Source organism: Ambystoma mexicanum, chromosome 10 (assembly GCF_040938575.1).
Source record: "Ambystoma mexicanum isolate Mex_15411 chromosome 10, UKY_AmexF1_1, whole genome shotgun sequence".
Taxonomy (NCBI): Eukaryota; Metazoa; Chordata; class Amphibia; order Caudata; family Ambystomatidae; genus Ambystoma; species Ambystoma mexicanum.
Window position 1 is genome coordinate 519,624,549 of NC_090932.1, and position 21,323 is coordinate 519,645,871.

General features: G+C 46.9%; 1 protein-coding gene across 1 annotated transcript in view; it reads left to right on the forward strand.

The window, feature by feature from the left end:
- PAK2 (p21 (RAC1) activated kinase 2) overlaps positions 1–21,323 on the forward strand; it is a 1,353,994-nt gene that overhangs the window by 237,577 nt on the left and 1,095,094 nt on the right. The window contains exon 2 of the mRNA XM_069618088.1: positions 1,611–1,821. Within this exon, the coding sequence (XP_069474189.1) occupies positions 1,635–1,821 (187 nt within the window). The 5' untranslated portion in view covers positions 1,611–1,634. The remainder of the gene's footprint in view (positions 1–1,610; positions 1,822–21,323) is intronic.

The following is a 21,323-nucleotide window of genomic DNA, read 5'->3' on the forward strand; positions in this document are numbered from 1 at the left end:
AATGATAACCCTTGTCATATGGCTCTTGGCGCCGTAGTTCTGCCATAGTTCTACGTTCAAGTGCAGCAGTTCATGAAAACTTCAGCAGTTCATTGTTACTAAACTGTCCCACAGAAGTTAATGAATGTATGCCATCTCAACAGTACGAAGCTTGCATGCTTCAGTCGTACCTGTACGGCACTTATGTTGAGGTTGCTGCTTTGTTGGCTGTAGATCGGAACACCAATAATGCTGCTGCGCAATCTCAACGCTGCAACTCAAAGTAGCTGGAATCGATTTACGGGATTCATGCTTTTCGCATAGTAAGCTTTGTGTCTTGCTCCGGAGTTAGAAACAGACAATTTGTTCACACTAGCTACTACAGCATAGACTAGCTATATTATCTACAAAGAAGCATTGGTTTCATTCATTAAATTAAATTCAAACTAGGACTGAAGTAGGAATTGCTATGCGAAGCATGGTTACACCTGCTAGCAGAGAATATTAAAGAAGTGGTGGCTACCAGTCTTTCAATTTTCTCATGCTCCAAACTACAATACTAAAACTGGATGCAGTTGTGTGAGAATTTGCAGTCTTTAGTTATTAGGTTTAGAATACACTTGGAGCTGATGGATTAATATAAGTGCTGGAATTATAAAATAATGTAATTGTTGCATTTAAATGTTGTATCTCTTCCAGTATTTTCAGTACTTCCTGCAAAGTTCAGGGTCATACATTTCATCCATTTGACCAACTTTGTGTTGATTAAATCTGTGACCGCTCATAACAGTTAGCCAGTTCTGCAATGCATCAGTACTTCCAACTGCTCCTTTGAGTGCTGTTGCATTGATTTTCTGTCCTGATGCCTTGGCTCCACTATGGGAGCAGGGTATGTAATTCCAGCTACCAGCTTTTGTCTTTTTGGAGAAGGTTTGATTCCTCTAGATTTCCCTGTAACTCAAACAATGATCTTTGTGAAGCTTGCTGTTTGCTCAGTCATGCCTCCTCATCTCTGACCCTTTATACTACCATCCTTGTTTCCATTTTATTTGTTAGAAATACCATTTTGATGTTTAAATACTGACAGATGTACTCCAAGAAGTCACTTCTTTGTTTCCTTGGTTTGATGCAGTGGAGCCTATGGCCTAGACTGTACCAGTATCCCCATTGATGATCATAGGCTTAGAAAGATCACTTTATCCTGGAGGCCATAACTAGAGGCCCCCAATGTTCCTCTACAAGCAAAGGTTCCACTGACCTTCCTCTCCTCCAAACCTCTAGTCCTATTTAACAGACGTTCTAGTGCTTGTTATCATTACCCTTTGAGTGCCCACTTTCGTCTCTATTCCCGTCTCCCACAGACCCCAGTTCATAAGGTTAACAAATGTTATACTAGGGGTATCTGCCAAGATCTCACCTCCCCCGTACCCCACTACACCCTCCCCCACAAACTGCGGCTGTAATGTGTGGCAGTAAGATGATATGAAATATAAAGTATAGTCAGAAAGGTAGTTCCTGAATTACCTGTAATATGGCATATCCAGTTCTTTGCAACATAGCCAGTTGTTTCTGAGATATTTCTATTATTACGGTTTCATGTATTCTGTACTCAACATGTTCTTCTCTTTCAGAACAAGGCCTGCCAGTTTGAAGAAATGTCTGATAACGGGGAACTAGAGGACAAGCCACCAGCCCCACCCGTCAGGATGAGCAGCACCATCTTTAGTTCAGGAACGAAGGATCCCCTCACTGCCAATCACAGCCTAAAACCCCTACCTTCCGTGCCAGAGGAGAGAAAACCCCGAAACAAAATAATTTCCATCTTCTCCGGTACAGAGAAAGGTAACACAGCTTTGCAGATACCACTTTTTGTAATGAATGCTATTGAATTGAGTATAGAATGCTTCAGTGCCCAAGAAGTTAGGCATTTCCATACCTTTTGATCGTGCTTGCTTGGCAGCTTGCCAAAGCTCAGAAGAGAAGTCCTAGAGGACAGTGGCAGTGAATTTTCCTAAAGTTGCTCGGAATATTTTGCTCAAATTGAAGCGTGAGCCTGAACTCATTAAGAGGAGCCGTCATGTCTCCCAAAAAATGGTGATGCCTACAAAACATGCCATGCAAGTGTTTGTGTAAAGCACATGATCATGCTCCCATCTGCTGTCTACACTAGATAACTGATGCTCGGCAATGTTGCCAGGACAAAACAAGTTCTCATGCTGCTTTCTACATTTGGCCCAGAAAATGGTGATGCCAGCCTCAACATTGTTAAATCAGTGTTACACTAATAAAGCAGACATCCCCAGAACTGCCTTTGTCAATACACATTGCCTCCTTAATTGTTCAATGCAAGTTCACGTACCCGATTTTAAATTAAGACTCAGGTTTGTAGTTCCTGAATAAACGTGTCATTATCTCCCTTTTGGATGATTTCTTTATTTGACAAATTTGCCTTTATTTTAAACTGGGTTTAGCACTGCCCAACTCCCATCTTTTAGGAAAACCCTACCTTTCAATGCTGCCCCGCTTTACTTTCCCCTGTCTTTAGCAATGTAAACCTTTTTTAATATGCAACCCATCAATCTCATGTCTGTGTGTTTGACAAATTAATGCTGGTGTCTTGAGCTCCACCCCAGAGACCCATCTTTACATTCTTACCACATGTCGTATGCCTGCCTGTTTTCTCCTCTTCTGTCACATTTTTAAGTGGGAAAACCTTTCAGAATGTTTCTACTCCTCTCATTGTTTTACAGATGAATGTTTTCACCACACAGTACTGTTTTTTGTTCTTTTTGGTTTTGAGCATTTTTCATCTCGTTTTCGACGACTGCAGTTTATGGGTTGGTGCTTCGACCAGAAGCACAATACATAGTAACCTTACATAGTAACCTATAACTGTCAGCAGAGGCAGTAGCATTCCTGGGTATCTTTACAGAGTAACAGTGAGTATTTGTGTAGTCTGTTTTTTTGGAATTGTGCGATCTGGAAAAGGACAGATAAAAAAAAAAAGGCTATGCTATTATTAAGTGTTGAGCCAGCAATTGCATAGACTTTTTTTTTTTTAAAACAGCCCCTCAAACAGCTACCTATCTCCACATCCAGCCCATTCCGAGAATACTATGCATTTGTTATTAAACCCATCGGCAGAAAGTCTGCATACGTTGTTTACAGATAGAAAGGACCTTGGATTGCTGAAACGATGTGGGCAATGTATCCTGGGCTAGGCTGAGATTAAACCCTTTGTTCAGTTTGGAGAGTTTATTTCTCCATTCCAAAAATATCCCATACCTTAGTTAACACTCTTGTTTAAGGGTGAGTATACTTCTACCCTCCTGCCACTCACACTCACTGCTAGCAATAAAGTATGCAACAAGTGTGGGAGTTCGTGGGAAACGGCACCACCATGGGGTTCAATTCTCTTCAAATACCCTCTACTTCCACCCAGACATGCCGGAAATGGCCATCTCCATGCGTCCTCTCCAGCACAAGGGACTGACATTTCGGAAAGGTCTTTGAATAAGTGATAGGGTCATATTGTCATCTATGCTGCAATTTGATTCTGTAAAGCTTGCATTGGCAGGACGCACAGCGTTTGAAACCCTTGGAGCTTAGTATTGACCATAACACTTCAGTCAGTCACACCCAGGTCCCTGTTCCGTAAGGAGTGTGCCTTGTGAATCCCATGTTAATCGAGAACGATCAACGCTTTGTAAAGTTTGGATATTAAACCCCTTGCATTAGGCAACCATCAATGTTTTGTAGAGTTTGGATATTAAACTACTTTAACTACCATTTTTGGTTCACTTTCTAAAAGGTAGTCGGCTCCCTTCCAAGGCCAATGTCTTATTTCAGGGCAGATAAGTACCCCTTTAAGCTGAAAGTAGTGAAAGGCTTGATAAGGGGTCCAACTGCGACACCGTTTTCAATTGGCTTGGGGTCATTGTCCCCGTCCTTCTACAATTAGCCCGCTCCTTCCAGTCCCCCATCATACCATTGTTGAAATTGGAAGGATCTTTTAGCAGATGAGTTCATATACAACGAAGGACAATTGGAAAGGTGCACTCCCATAGTATGCGTAGCACATGGTGCGGTTTGCCTTTTAGGAAGCCTCGTTCTAGGGACCCAGAGCTATCCCCTTACAGTTACTGGGCCCAATGTCTGGTATTGAAGAAAACAGTGCTCATTGTTCAGGTGATTTACCATTCTCAATTGAACAGCCCAATAATATTATTTGAAGTGTGGAGAACCACCCCAGCCTCTCCTCCTTGGGAAGCACCAACAAACATATGATGAACTGCCCTGGTTTCTTCACATTCCAGAGGAATCTCAACACCAGTCTGACAAGGCTCTACCCAGGACCTTGATGGCCAATATCCCTAACAAGAATAAGACATTGGGTAAAATGTTCATCTTCATAGAATTTAGTCTTCCCACCCATGTCAGTTTTCCCCAGTTCTCCCCTTCAATCTGTCCCACAGTGGTGGGAAATGTGCATTTTGTGTCTCCCAGAGATTTGGGTAAGTGCATTCCTAGGTATCGTATAGAATTCTCAAAGGGGTATTATTTCAGAGTATTACTTTTACTCCTTCAAACCCCCACCACCCCACAACGTGACGTGTAGTGTACCCAAAATCCCTCGCGTGTCGAAGTCCCTCAGATCTTTTTATGCCCAGCTGTTCGCCCTATGCGCAGCTCGTACATTGCAAACGTATAACTTCATTGTCCTACGACTGTTGGTAGTTTAGTCTTCGAGCCTTCGACTACTTCTGCAACCCTATGCCAAAGATGCCTGCGGATTTCAGTGACTGGTGGTTTTGTAGACGCTGTTGACTGTGTGGCCTCGGCCTTCCGGCCAGGCTTAGACAGTAGGGAGAGTGGGGCCCCGGGGTTTGATTCGTTCTAGAATGCATTCCCCCCCCCCCCCTTTTCACTTTTGGTCTTGCTGTCATCCCTTCTCTATGCAGAGCACTTTTTGAAGTTTTGCCCGTCCTGCAACGGCAAATACCTGTGGAAGGACACTCACCGAAAGTGGATTGGCGGACAAAGCTGTGGCCGGCCTACACCATGCAGGCAGAGTCGCACCCCCATCGACGGCGCTTCGCGTGATGAGGATGCAAGCGACAACCATGGCTCTGCTGTGGAAGCCATTGATCTCCTCCCCGCCCCCTCACCACGCCGCAAAACCATCAGGTACCCAAGGGCACATCCCTGGCCTCGACAGGCAGGCTGCCGGTGCTGCTTTGGGGAGACACACTCCCGGTGACAGGGGCACACCCGCACCACAAGGAGGAAAGCATGCAACCCCACAAGCTCCCTCGACGGCCTCGTTGAGAAAGCGCAAGATGTCACCGGGCCCGTCGACCATTTTCCTCAGGAGGAGGTTTCAGAATGTTCAGAACCTGAAGTCTATGAAGACCCCTATAGTCGGGGAGAAAATCCTTTTGAGGAGACACCAGACCAGTGCCCAGACTGGGGTGATGAACAGCCGGTAGAGGAAGCACCATGGCTTTCACCCAGCACAACTTCAGATCCAGACATCCTTTGTCTAGACCCTCCCTCCTCGCCAGCAAGCCTCACCCATCGACGATCAAATGGCCTTCAACGCAATCCTAAAGAAGGCTGCAGAACATTTTTAAATTGTCACACAAGAGGCAGTACAGGACACAGACTTTGTGGAAGACATGTTAAGAGAAAACCCCCACAAGTCAGGCGATACCACTTCTTAACACTTATCAAGAGGCACCCGTGCCCTCTTTATTATCCCCATCTCCAACGAGAGCGGTCAATCCTGGAGTATTATTCGACATAGAGAGATTAGGGATCTCGACCACAAGCATCCCCTTATGCCAAAGGGATCAACCCTTAAAAAATCAAAACATGAAACTTGTGATCAACAATTGCAACCTGATTTCAGTGGACTCTTTCTCTACCACATTCATTAGTGGTGTTCCAAAAAACATTGCTTGACAGCTTGTATATAGAAAAATACACATTTTATTTATCATTTTACAAAAAAGATTGTTTTACCTTTTTTAAAAAAAAAAATTTACATCAGGCTAAAAACCTATGCCTTCTTTTACCAACATCATGTAGAAGACACCTCCATCTATTTGCATGCATTCACTTCCTTCAACAAATAATTATGTTAGTAACAATACTTGTCCACCAAAGTGTCTTGTGTTGTGCTGTTAATTGCACTGGGCCGTACCTCATCGAACACAACTCACTCCATTACATTCATTCTGTCTTCATTCACATTCCAGTTTCATTTCACAACCATCAACTATGCCCAACATGTTTCTTTCCACTCTTATTATGATGTCTTGAATACCGGGAAATTCATCAGGGGCTTGTATAAAGGATTAGTAAAGGCATGCAACAATGAAAAGCTCTAAAAACCACAGTGAAATACATTTAACAATCAAAAGAACATTTCTTTTGCAGGGTTCTCGTTGGGTTTGCAGTGTTCTGTTTCCGAAGGGTTTAAATCCTCTTTACATTAGTGACTCATAAGAGAATCTCCACCTATCAGGAAGCAATTAAAAATAGGGATATCAATAACCTGTTTGCGCTGACCCATTTCATGATCACTGTACATAAGTCAGATATCTCAAAAAACCAAGGCTGATCACACTATGCTTTATCTGTGTGCAGTGGAGCAAATCCCCCTGCATCCAGTATACTTGCTTTTCCACAAAGATCAATCATGCTAGTCTCTAGGCTTAAAAGAATTTCTTTCTAACCTTGCCTATGTCTGTATTGTAATCTTAACATTAAATCGGGCGCATCGTTCAAATTGACTCACCAATTTAGGAAATAATGTAGATCTCGTGAGAAATAGTCCCTATGCAGAGTCTTTCGCATCCGAGGGTGGAACCTCTTGGTCTCCTCAGTGGAACAGTCGCGAGTTGCTGCCGTAGTTCACAAGAAAACAGACAAGAGCCGAACAAGCGAACGGAAAAAAAGAGAGAAGAAAGAGAGGGAAAGACCCGTTAGCAAGTTTTTCACGGGTTTCCCTATACGCCAAGCACCGCTGACCCCTTCGTCGCTTACTTTGTTTATTCAGGCTTCCTTTTCCCTGAGCGCTGTATACTTGACGTCACTTTCTTTTCCTTATTCTTACTACTTTCACCTAGATGTGACCCATGGAGCACTACGGGACAGAAACAAAATAACCACAATTCCAGTCATCCACCAGCTACCTAATCATGGCCGTCTTCCAAAATGTGAGACCTAGTTGGTTAAGTATTCTTATTGTAAAGAAACGTACATGGTTGTTGTTGTTTTCCTTTTCTGACCGGATGCGTTTTTAGCTTTCAAGACTTTTGTTGTTTATGCCAGCTCCTATTAAGGGTGCCGTGATACATTTCCCCTCATTGGAGATTATCTTCCGGGATTTACTATCTGTTCAGCAAAGTAGAGAGAATCAAATGTAAATCGTCATCTCCCACGTGCCCACTGATGTCTGTATATTAAAACGCTTCGTATTGCTGGTCCTATGGCCTGTAACGTATAAATTATTCTTCACGGCACTCTAGGTTTTAATGGGGTCTGGTTTCACCCCTTTCCTCGTCCCATGTTGGTTGACTCTCTTTCTTCTACAGAGGGGCAGGATAGCTAAATGGAGCTATGCTAACACGTTAGGTCGAAGTGTTTCTCACCTCTTATCAATAGAGACTCTCTTTTCGATTCCTTCCGTTTCGTACGACTGCTCCTTCTCACTCGTGCTACTTTCGGGATCTCATTGGAACCTATTGCGCGTGTTCTATCTTTTTATGCGTTAGTGTTCCACTCTTACGCATGCGCAATTCGCAGTGCGTTTCATTCTGGCGCGCACGTGCTCTCGGCTCGTTGGTCAAATTCCAAACTCCAGCCGTCCGCGCTCGATGAGGCCTTCCCACATCCGTGCCCCGCTCGGCACGGTCTGTTGTCAAGCTAACAAGACGCTACCCCAGGATCATTTTTACCAAAAAAGAACACGTGCCCTGGACCAATGTGCATCCACTATGCAAGTAAGTTATATGTATTCGTCCAGTGCTGATTTCATTATCCAAAGCTTCCTGCCATTCTCTAAGATGACGCCCACCAATTGATCTTCTCATTTAGTCCTGTAGTCCTACTATTGGTCAGGAAGATGAGTTGTTCTTTAAGTAATAGTCTCTTCTTATCAAGGTTGCTGTCAGTGCTTGGCCTTTGTTTATAAAGAATAGACCAACTTAGGTCGTCTACAGAGTGTTGTTTTTCGATCCAGAGTTCTACTAATGGGGCATTAGGAGTTTTATTTCTGATAAAACTCCTATGTTCCCCAATTCGGGTTTTGATCTTTCTTTCTGTTTTGCCCACATAGATATTTTTACACTGGTACCATACTGCATACAAAACCATGTTGGAGTTGCAGTTTGTCAGAATATTTTGTCGCCATGGAGTTGTTAAGCCTATGTCAACTGCTGTGCTCCTAAAAGTGAAGGGGCAACCTGTGCATTTCCCACATTGGACCTGTCTCAATAGCTCTTGAAACCCCCATTACTGGGGCAATGTTTTTTGTCTGATTGGTTTAATGCTCACATAGTTTCTTGTGACATGTTCCTTCACATTTCTACTTCTTTTGAATGCTAGAATAAGTCTAGCAATCTTTGAATCACTTTTCTCTAAGAGATGCCAATTCTTTCCAATAATTTTTTTGATTCTGTTTGAGAAATGACTATATGTATTCACGAACACCATTTGCTCTGTTTTGTCTTTCAATTTGCGTTGATCCCTGTATTCCAAGAGTGCCTCTCTGTTGTTGTTGTTGGCCCGTTTTAATGCATTTGTGGTGATGTTTTTGGGGTAACCTCTTTCATAAAGTTTCTCTTTCATTTTATTGGCTTCCATCCGGAAATCTCTTGCACTAGTGCTGTTCCTTTTCAGCCTTAAGAACTGACCCAACGGTAAATTGTCGCGTACGTGGTGGGGGGATGAAAACTGGATTAGTGCAGTAAGGAATTTGTCTGTTGGTTTATTGAACGGTTTCACGTATAATTTCTTAGTGTCGGAGTCTGCCATAATGGTGATGTCTAGAAAATCAAGAGCTTTCGTGCTGTGTTGGTGCGTGAACCGTAGGAATCTGTTTTGCTGGTCAATCCAGTCAAAGAATAATTCCAAGGTATGTTCATTGCCTGTCCAGATGATGAAAATATCTATGTATCGCCGCCACTTTGTGATGTTGTCGAAAAATGGGTTAGTGGCGTTCAAGATGGTATTTATTTCGAAGCCCTCCATAAACAGATTGGCGACACTCGGGCCAGAGTAGTGCCCAGCGCCCATGGCCGTCCCTTGGATCTGTTTAAAGTATTCCCCATCAAAGTGAAAATAACTCTCCAATAGTGTCATCTCTGTGCACCACAAAATGAACGACACTGGAGTATTTTTCACCACGTGATCACTCGGTAATTTCTCCTCCAGCACGTCCAGAGAGGCTTGTTGGGGAATACTCGTGTATAAGGCCACTACGTCCAGGCCTACCAAAATCTCAGTGGTTGGATCAAAGTGTAAATCTTCCACTTCTGAGATAATCTGCGTAGTGTCTAGTACGAATGAGGCCATTTTCTTCACCATTGGTTGGAGAAATTTATCAGCAAAGCGTTCAATGGTTCCAACACCGAATTCACCCCTGAGACTATTGGTCTCACTGGTGGATTAGTCCTGGTCTGATGTATTTTTGGAAGGGTGTAGAATTGTGGAGTCTGTGGTTTATCTTTAATCAGAAAGTCGCATTCTTTCTGGCGGATCCAGCCTCTTTCCTGGAGTATAAAAGCTTTTTCGCCCTTCCCCCCCTACTGACCCGCTGAATATCCGGGGCCTTGCCACTCCTGACTCCCTAGTAGTCACTACTACAAGGAAGAGAGCCGGAGTGCGCTTGTCTACGCTAGAAGCACCACCAGACAAGGACTGTAAAAAGTTATACGCCCTCAGAAAGCGCATCACTACGTCAGCGGCATATTCCACTAGAATTGCCAATAACACTACATTGCTGGCAAGTTATAGTGACGTACAATCAAACTTACTTCCGGAGGGGCCTACAAGAAGTCCCGGAACCGGTATGATCATGCCTTATGGCTGTTATCTCGGAAGGGATGCAGGTCAACCAAAATATTCTGATGAATATCTTGGATGCCGCAGAAACAGCGGGACGAACCCTGGCCCAGGGCACCCTTCTTAAAAGGCACGCATGGCTCAAGAATTCTGGCTTTAAGCCTGAGACGCATGCCTCCTTTATAAACAAGCCAGTGGAGGACACGAAGTTGTTTGGGAAGGCAGTAGACGATGCCTTAGAAACAGCAAAGGAGGAGCCATGAGACTCTAAAGTCTCTAAACCAAATTACAGTAAGACCCTATCAACAGTGAGGAGGTAACTCTCGCTGTTCCTTTCGGGGGCAATCCTTCCCACGCCCCCCCCCCACACAACCAGTATGGAACAGGGAGTCCACCATGGTCCTCCGGACAAGTCGCAACTGCCACAGGTCAATACCAACAAAGGGGTCAGCGACTAGGCAAAGGCAGGGGTAGGAACTCCACCCCAAGAGGCTCCCTGGCCTCTGCTCAAAAATGACACACCAGTTTGGGTCCCCTCCCATGCCACCAACGTCCAGACGCATTTCACCTGAACACCTGAGAATTCTGCTACAAGATGTGGAGTTCCTTCAAGAAAAGGGTGCAATAGAAATCGTCCCCTTTCTGCAGGTAAACAAGGATATTTATTTATTGTACTTCCTTGTGCCCAAAAAGGATCTCACCATGCGCTCTGTGTTAGACTTGCAGCCAGCAAACAAATTTGTCAAGCCACAAAAGTTCAGAATGACACCATTGCAGGAAGTAATCACTCTGCTAACACGGGGAGGCGTGGCGGGGGTGCAGTTACATGGCACCATTGGACATGAAAGGTGCATACTTTCATATTTCAATGTTGCCAGTGCACAGAAAGTACCTAAGGTTCATGATAGAGGACGAGCACTATCAGTTCAAGGTCCTACCCTTAGGCATTGTCTCAGCCCCAAGGGTGTTTGCAAAGGTACTGGCAGTAGTAGCGGCACAAGGTGACCGTATGCAAAGCCATGCGACTGTTGGAGATGATGGCCTCCTGCATTTATCTAGTCCCACACGCTAGAGGGGCTCTCAAGCCAATGGTGTCAGGCCAGCGGACAATCAAATGATCTAGTGGTTGTCTCGGCAGCCCTTGTTCTCCCTCTGCAGTGGTGGTCAAGGGAAAACCTCTTGCAAGGGAAGACCTTCACCACCCCAGCAGTAGAAGCCACTCTCACCTCAGACGTTTCTTTGACGGGGTGGGGGGAGGGAGGGACCCTCACCTTCATCAGACGGCGCACAGCGTTTGGTCCCCCAGCGTAGCATCGAACCACATAAACGTGTTGGAATTGCTAGCAGTATTCAAAGCCCCGAAGGTCTTTCAAACATAACTCCAGGAAAAGACAGTCCTAGTCCACACAGACGGCACCACAGCCATGTATTTCCTGAACAAGCAAGGGGGCACTCACTCTCCAGGGCTATCCAAACTGTCTGAGAACATATGGAAATGGGCTCTCAAACACAAGATTTTCCTCCGTCACAACATGTTCCAGGGGAACTCCATCTTCTGGCCGACATCCTTGGCAGAGACTTCCCAATACCCGTAGAGTACGAGTGGCAATTGCACAAAGACATTGTTCTCAACGTCTTCGCAGACTAGGGCTTCCCAGAGATTGATTTGTTAGCAACTCTGGAGAACGCACAATGCCCAGATTATGCCTCCAGGTACCTGCAGAACTGCTCAAAGGAGAACGGTCTCTGGATAAACTGGTCAGGGAAATTTGTTTACGCTTTCCCTTCTGACTCCCCTACTCAACAGGATAGTGCACAGGATGCAACATGAACCTGTCACAATGATCCTGGTGGCCCTTATGTGGGCCCGCCAACCCTGGTTCTCATCTGATGGCAATGCCAGTCTCCCCTGCGTGGAAATGACCATGTCTGTACCACATGCTATCACAGGACAGGGGGGGAAACGCTCCATCCATGCCTGCAAACTCTCAATTTAGCGGCTTGGCTCCTGAGGTCATAGAGTTCGCACACCTCCAACTTCCTCAAAGATGCATGGACAAACTTAGAGAAGCAAATAAAAGCCTAACACCAGACATTACTACTCCAATAAATGGAAGCGCATTGTCATCTGGTGCAATTCCAAGAGCATCAATCCCATAGACTGCTCCCCGACACATATTGTCCTATACCAGCCTCACCTACTTGACTCTGGTCTGGTTTTTAATTCACTGAAAGTACACTTAGCTGTACTTTCAGCTTACACTAGGTCCCAGAAAAAGGTTTTGTGGTGGAAAATACCAGTAATCCAAGGCTTTTATGGAAGAGGTTAAAAGACTTAGTCTCCCAATTGCCAACCCAGCTCCCGGATGGGACCTGAATGTGGTTCTCAGAAGAATAATGGGACCGCCCTTTGAACCCATGCATAAGGCTAGCCTTAAAGCTCTCACTTACAAGACCACCTTCCTGGTGGCAGTCACGACAATAAGAAGAGTTAATGAACTTCAGGCCCTTTCAGTTCAAGATCCATTTGTCACAATTCACAAAGTTAAGGTGGTCTGCGCACTCGCCCACGGATTGGTCCTAAATTAATTTCAAAGTTCCATGTGTGTTAGGCAGAAAACCTGTGCAGTTCCCTTAGGGACCACTGCAAAAAGTTTAAGACTACAGGAGTAAGCAGTAAACCCAATTAGTAGCAGTCTGCACCACCCAGATTTACCTGGTAGCTGTGGCTGAGCAGTCAGACCTCTCAAGAAGAGTTAGGCAGTATATAGAGTATACACAATAGGGCTAAAAATACAGTAGAACAAGCAAACCGTGACCAGAGCTTTGGTATGAAAGTATATAATTATTTATTTAAAAAAACACTTATGAAAATACACTGGCACTAATATATCAAGAAAGTTCAAACAGTCACTATAAGTATATACACCTCCCTAGTTAATTATTCGACAAGTCTAGGTTAAGACACCACTTATTTAGCAAAACAGAGGTGAGCGTGTAACCGTAGATGGCACTCCAATAATTTGTTTAAAAAGGGAGAGAAAAGGCAGAGTAGGAAAATAAGACAGTACCAACACTTTTAAGAAAACACAGCAAGTCAAGAAAGGCAGGGTCTACTGTAGAGCAAAAAGTTCATAGGCCAGGCCCACTCTTGGAGAGAGCAAGGCGGAATGTGCCCAAGATCACACAGTGGAAATGCACTCAGTCTTTGCAGAAAAGTCAAGAGGTTGGATCAGTTCAGAAAGGCAAAGTTAGCAGGTCTGAGGTCAACCCAGTTAGAAAGTCAAGGATTTACGGGACACCTTGGACAATCTGTTGCAAGGGAGACCAGGTGGGACACCATACCTGAAATGGTGAGAAAGCTCCAGCGGTGGCAGTTGTTCCTGGCAGCGGGTGCAAGTTGTGGCTTCAACCAGAGGAAGAGATGATCATGACGAGGAAGAAAGCTGGGGGTCGTTGAACTGCCAGGGAAGAAACCAGCCGCGGAGTTTCCCGATTAAAAGGTACAACCCTTTTATTCGCGGTAGTGGTGAAGCGTGGCTATCCGGCCGCCAGGGTGCTTGGCACGGCGATTCGACCATGAGACGATCCAGGAAGGTGAAAAAGGCGAACTGGTTGGTCCCACCAGCTCAAAGGGAAGAAGACTCTACTGGAAGAAGATCTCCTCTGTCGTCGGGGAAGTGGTGAGTTCGTACAGCAGGGCGCCACCGGTGGTGTTGTTGTAGATGGCTCAGCTTCTCCCCTCTTCGGATTCTTTAGGTCCTGTGGCGACTTCTGAAGTTCCACTCCCCAAAGCCCTGCTTTAATGCAGAAAACCCCCCATTCAACAGCCTATCTGTCACTCAAACATGCTAAGTGGTGAGCCGGGCGGCTCACCACTGGGCCAATCACACAAGAGTGCGACTTGAGTTGCCAAGGCAACTCAGTCCAGGGTGCCTAATCCCCCCCTCCCACACATCCTGTAGACCCCAGACAGAGTGGCACCATTTGGAGGGCTTCTGTGGAGAAGCCCGCCAAAAAGTTGAACAAAGGGCTCGACTTGGATTAGAGTTTCAGAGGCGAACACAAATGCCATTTTAAAACGGAGTCCTGGCAAAAAGACCCAACCGGGGAATAAATATTGAATAAATAACCCGGCGGTATCTTTAACATTGCACCAAAAAGTGGTGCGTTTAAAATGAATGGGAAAATCCCATAGGAAATATTCCGGTGGAATATTTCGTGTGGTATCCACTGTCACCAGCTAGAAACTCGACAAGGGGGAACTGGACAGTGCCCCCTTGGAAAACCGACCCAGGGGCAATCGAATTACCCCTACCAGTACTTCCACAATATGATGGTTTGTACTTGTTCTGTTCACAATTTGAGACTAGTAAAGCCAATGGTGACTTAACATGCCCTGGGAGACGGTAGTCAGTCCCAGGGTATGAAGTCTATGTTTGGGGGTCACTATGACACCCCTGTGTTACTGCACTGAGGGTGCTGTGTAACACACACATACCAAAGGCACATGAAGCCCTATGGAGTAAAAGACCCCATAGCCCATAAAACACATTCACAGTCAAAGGACATACTCAAATCATGTCTAAGAGTGGGAGAAAAAGAGTCTCACTCTTTGCAGGAGAAAAAAAATAAACCCCAAAAATCCAGCGAAGCTGCTGGGGGACTCACTAGGTTTGGGAAATTAGCCTTAACAGGGAATACTCCTACGTCCCGTCCCCTTTCCTCCATACTTGTGGGGACATCTTTCCGTCCTGTGGGACGGGACCGGAGCACTTTGTAAAAAGCATCCAAATTTTTCCAAAAATGTGCCCTTCCTCTTTCCTGTGCAGGGCCCGGCACACGGCCGTAACCCCGCCCACCTTGGCTCTGCCCCGCGCATCGCCCCCCTCCGTCCTTTTCTCCACTCGATCGGAGCCGGACGCCCTTGCATCCTTGGAAGACTTTCTTCCCTGTTTTCCTCTATGGCTCTCGCTAGCGTTCGTCTTCTAGTCTCTTTTAAATTAGACTTTTCAGACTGTTCTTCGTGTCATCGTCGCTTCGTGAGGGCGGATCCCCATCCTCTTTGTTTAGAGTGTTTGGGTCCGGAACACCGTTGGGACTCCTGTTTTTACTGTGACTCCCTTTCGGTCCGGGCTCTTCAAAGTCGGTGGGAGGAGGTGTTCCGACGCACTCCCCCATCTCATTTTCAGGCTTTCATCGACGAGAAGAAGAAACGCCCGGTAAGTTCTTTACTTTTCAGAACACCCCGGCCGGGGGATACCTTTCCGGGTTCCTCTCGAGCCGGGAGGGGCGTTGATCGCTCTGTCACCGGGGTTCGCCATGAGGTGCCTGTCGGGCCTAATAATTCTACCCGAGTTTTCTCCGAGGGTCTCCGTAAGGGGCCTGTGTACACCGGAGTAACTTCCCAGGCCCCTCCTGTGGGGGCTGTGTAGACCCAGTTCTGCTGAGTCACAGGGTACCAGAGCTTGCTCTGAGGCCTCTTTCGGCTTCCCTCAAAAACAAGACTGGGGTGCGCCCCGAGGCCTTGGTTGGGCTTGTGTTTACCGAATGGATGTTCGAGGCCCGTGCCGATAAGGCTATTACCGGGCCTAGGCCCGAGGTCCCTCGTACAGAGGCTAAGGCTACCAACAGTTCTAAGGGGCCGGGCAGGGCCCTGTCGGTGAAAGCGGTTTCTCACCGTTCCCGTTCTTGTGGTGATACCAGATCTGTTGAGGGGGCAAAGAAGCAAGGTTCTTCTTTTACCGGCAGTGCCGAGGTCCTTCCTTCGAAGGCTCAGTTGGCGGTTGGTAACATTCCAGGCCTCACAGTACCGGCTCTGCCGAGGTTCCTTATGTTAAGGCTAAAATTAAGACCCCTGATCCATCGACGGGGACCCCTGCCTCACCTCCTCACGTGCCGCAGTTCCCCTCAGATGAAGACAAAATGGCGGCCGGTCCCGCCACGGCCACGGTGGCCATTTTAGGTACTACCCCTACAACTACGCCATCGGCCCCTGGTGTAGGGTTCGATCCTTCGGGTGAACCTAAGGTCACTTGTGCGTATCCTTACCGGCCCGTTTATGATTGGAAAGCCCGGATGCCTCTTCCGCACAATGTTTCGTTGCCTGCAGGGGCGGCCCCTTTGATTTATGTGGATACGTCGGCGGAGGGCCCGGCGTGGCACCCTTCTCCGTTACGTCCCTGGGTTTGTCCACCTCATGAGGGGCCTCCTCAGGTTCCGAAGCAATCTCATGAGGACGCTTTTTTTGGTAAATTTCAAGCGCTTATGCGCACCGACCACATGAGGGAGTATTTCAAAGGGCTTTTTAAGGAAATTTGTCCACCAGCGCCCCCGGCTCCACCCGTTCCTCTGGTGGTTCCGCTGGCGCCTCCTTTGCCCGTGGTGCCTGCCCCTGCTCTTCTGCCTTTGCCACCGTTGTCCCCAGTGGACAAGGCAGTGCCTGACAGGGTTCAGCAGGATCCTGACCTGTCAGATGACCCTCAAGACGAGCAGGACAACGAGGACCTTCCCCGCTCTGTTAGAGCTTTTCATGACCGGGTACTGGACATGAATTTCTTAGATGTTCCAGTTCCCGAGGCACCTGCTCCACAGGAGGGCGTGCTTTCTGGGGCGTTCACCCTGTCTCCTTTGGAGCGTACCGGCCTTTTCCTGCAGAAGGATGTTTTGGCCGAGGTCCGAAGAGTCTGGGAAAAGCCACACTCAGGACTTTTTGTCAATAAAAAGATTGACTCGAGGTACAGGCTACACTCTTCGGAGGAAGTGGCCTTGTCATCTTGTCCACCTCCTCCCTCCACAGTGGTGGCTGTGGCCACGTTGCAGTCCAGACCTGCAGCATCCTCTTCCACGACAGCTACTCAGGTCTTGGGAAGGGAGGACAAGCTCCTGGACTCCCTAGGGAGGAAGATCTTTGCCAATTCGGTCTTGCAGCTCAGGCAGGCCAATGCGTATGTGGAAAGGTCTGTCGGAGTTTGAGGAGCACATTCCGGTCGAGAAGTTGGAAGACTTCAGAGGTGGCCTTTCCGATGCCAGCGTCTTGTCCCAGGATCTCCTGGAGGCTGCGGCTCATCACGTAGACACCTCGGCTCGGGGCATGATGCTCGGGGTTGATACCTCGAGGCAAGCGTAGTTGCATGCCACTAAGTTTTCAAAGGAAGTGCAAGACAAAGTATTGGACCTTCCATTCAATGATAAGGAGCTTTTTCATTAGTCTACTGATGTAGAGCTTGTTAAGACGGATTTTTGAACTCTGTCCTGGTGGCGCAGAAGTTCAGAAGGCCAACCTAATTACTTGGAACAGGGTAACCTCTGGACGAGCCAGACCAATCAAGGTAGCGATCACGGCGGTCAAGACTAGGTCTCAAGAGGGGTGAGGGTGACTGAAAGCCCGCAATGAGCACACAAAACAAGATCACTTACAAACTACTCCAAACAGTTGTTATATAAAAATATATACACATTTATTTTAAGGCCTTTAAAACAATGACCGTAGCGAGAAAATCACAATATCACAATATTAAATCAACACATACCATATCAATACAATATATATACAAATACGACAGTCGCAAGCGTTATATGCACGAAATGTGTAGTCCACCTAAAAGGGAAGGAAAACGGGCAGTGCGATATAATGCTGAGACTCAGTTCGCCTTCAGAGGCACCTAACTAGATGGAAGTCCGAGCCCTGCGAAGAGTGGAGCCTTGTGCTCAAAGTACCTGCACGCGCTGGTGCCAACGGGCAAAAGGAGAAGCTCTTCGAAGGAAGTCAGGCAGTTCAGTTTAGTGCACAAAGAACAGGTTCCGCGACTCAAGTGCAGCCTCCACAGTGGGCAGAAGCAGAGCGCGAGTACGGACAAAAGGGTGCTGTTTTACACAGCGGGGCAAAGCAATGGGCTCCTGCAGGAGGGCGACCAGATCCTAGCTATGCTACTCACCGGTCCCCGATGCAAGCTGGCAGGTTCAGAAGAGCAGGGAACGCCTTGTCGTCGTGTTGATTAAAAAGACGTCCCAATCGAAGAAACCTGCACAGTTTGTCACCACAGCAGGGCAACGGAGCGGCGGTGTGTATCTGAGCCAAATGCACACTACTCACTTCAGACCTGGGAATGCCAAGTGTACGAAGCGTGTGAGAGTGACAAGGACTCGAAATACTACACAACCTGGCGGCGGTTACAGAGCAAGACTCCCGTGTAAGCTGGTCAGTCAACTGGATGGCCCAGAGACGCTTCCGAAGGCTTACTGGCAGGAGATGGTGAAGATGCCGAGAATAGCTGTTCCCGCTATTCCAAGGGTCGAAGTACCAGTACAGGCCTTCTGGTTCGATCAAAGGTGAAAAGGGTTTCACAAGGCAACGGCAGTGCAAAGGAGGAGTCCTTCAGCGGGTCACCAGCGATTCCTCGGTCCAGCCTCTTGGTTGCAGGATACTTGGCTCCTGTATTCCTTCGTTCGTGAGAACTCAGGAGATCGACATGGTAGTGGTGTTTCCAGCCCCCTCTTATCCACGGTTCCCTTTGCGCCAAAACGGAGGGGACCCAATGGGAGATCCGCTCATCAACACTCGCACCATTCGTGGACAAATCACGCACCACAGTGGTCCCAGGCATTCACACCACCCTAGACTCTCTGGCACCCAGGATGTGTATTGGGACCAGACATCCCAGCCCACATCCTGGAGACACACACACGACATGTAGAAGCCCGCGAAAGCATCCGTGTTTCGCGGGAAAGTACATGCCCAAATAAGGAAGGCCCCGGGTCGGCTCGACCTGGGGAAGGTGAAGGGAGCAAGACGGTCAGCGGACAGGACAAAGGAGCCTTGTAGTCTGGCCATTTTGGGAGCCAGGCCACCATTTTGGGTTAAGCGCGAGAAACGCGCTTAGAACGCCAAAAGGAGCTCAAAACACAAGAAAACGATCGCTGCCACCATTCCCGTCCCTGAATTACTTGCACCGATCAAATACAATCCTAAACGAGTATCTAGGGCCTGTAGAAGGCTTGAGTCGCGGAACTTGTTTTTCTTCTGTGTGCACTAAACTGAACTGCCTGACTTCCTTCGAAGAGCTTCTCCTTTTGCCCGTTGGCACCAGCGCGTGCAGGTACTTTGAGCACAAGGCTCCACTCTTCGCAGGACTCGGACTTCCATCTAGTTAGGTGCCTCTGAAGGCGAACTGAGTCTAAAGCATTATCTCGCACTGCCTGTTTTCCTTCCCTTTTAGGTGGACTACACATTTCGTGCATATAACGCTTGCGACTGTCGTATTTGTATATATATTGTGTTGATATGGTATGTGTTGGTTTAATATTGTGATATTGTGATTTTCTCTCTACGGTCATTGTTTTAAAGGCCTTAAAATAAATGTGTATATATTTTTATATAACAACTGTTTGGAGTAGTTTGTAAGTGATCTTGCTTTGTGTGCTCATTGCGGGCTTTCAGTCACCCTCACCCCTCTTGAGACCTAGTCTTGACCGCCGCGATCGCTACCTTGATTGGTCTAGCTCGTCCAGAGGTTACCCTGTTCCAAGTAATTAGGTAGGCCTTCTGAACTTCTGCGCCACCAGGACAGAGTTCAGAAATCCGTCTTAACAAATTGGTGTACAGCGGTGGGATACGACTGAAGGTATCCAGTGTTAAGCACGAACTAAGGCATTTCAGGTTATTCCAACCAGGACACGTAGTGAATTGTTGTAGTATAACTTTAAAAAGGCCATAGTCCTATCTAACAGTATGGAAACAAATACCTTGTTAACTTTAAATGCTTCCAAATCAGAAACATTGAAGAAGATGTGTGCGGAGAGAGGTGTTTCCTCTCAAGGCACGAAATTGGAAATGATCCAAAGAATCGTGGCGTGGCAAGAAGCGCAGCTTGACGCTATAACTTCTGAGGACAGTGCGGAAGGTGGTGGGGCTGCTCTCACTGGTAGAACCGACGGTTCTGCCGCCGCACTGTTCCATCGCGACCACGAGGACCGGGAGGACGAGATGTCTAATGTTTCCTCTGCCAGTGCTGATGGGGAGGCTATGCTTGAATTCAAGAAGCAAGAGCTGCGGTTTAGGCAGAAGGAGCTTGAATTCAGCATAGCTAAACTAAAAATCGAACAGGCAGAAAAACAAAAAGACAGGGATCACCAGTTGGAACTGGCCAAGCTTCAGGTTGCAAATGGGTCCAAGGGTCCTTGACATGGGTCTGGGGCCTCCTCTCATCCACGGTTTCCGAAAGATCTGCTCAGTGTGTATGAAGAAAAGAATGACATTATGGACTGGCTGAATGCGTTTGAGTATGCATGCGAAGTTCAACAAGTTGACAATGCTGATAAGATTGCCTGGTTACTCAGCAGACTGCCCCATTCTGGCTGTAGTGCCATTATGGAAATGTCGAAGGCTGAGCGAGCTGATTTCGCAATGTTAAAGCAAACTCTAATTTTGAAGTTTGGGAAGACTCCGGCCCAATATTTGAAACGTTTCAGAGAGTATAAGAAAAAGCAAGGTGGTACTTGGGTATCTTATGTCACTGAATCCTTGAAAAACTTAACTGGCTGGGTCGAAGTTTATAAGGTTTCTACCTTCGAAGGCATGATAAATCTTGTCATGCTGGAACACATTTTTGCTTCTTCTTCCCCGGAGCTTAAGCAGCATTTGGCCGATTCGAAGGAGATAGATCCTAAGAAGCTGGCCATTGCAGCAGACTTATGGGTGTCACATCGAGTGTCCCATAAGGACAAAACTCATCCTGGTAAGCAGGAGGAAGGGAAAAAGTCCAAAGATATGGAGGGTGGAGAATCTGCTAAAACTTCTTCTCATAAGGGCCACAAAAAGAAAAATAAGGGTAAGACACAAGAGAACTCACAGGGTAGTGGAGGTCAGCCTCCGAAACAGAACTCTGGTTACAATAAGCCTCCCTATGTAAACAGACCCAATGGATCTTGTTTTGCTTGTGGAGCAACTGACCACGTGAAGGGGGATCCCCGTTGTAAGGTTAGACCTTTGGGGGTCCACTCCGCTAATCTGGCCTTCTCCTCCTACGAGGAAGAAGAGATTACAGGAGCATCCTTCTCCTCAGACTCATTTCCCAGCGGAATAGAGGCTGAGGTAGTTTTAGTGTCCCTGGGTTCCTGGGAGCCTAAAGTCGCAGAGGCTTATGCTAGGATTCCGGATAATACCAAGCACTACTTTAAAGACAGTGTGCTGATCAATGGAGTAGATACTCCAGCTCTTAGGGATAGTGGGTGCAGTCGCACTGTAGTGGATTCTACCTTGGTAGACTCAGAGG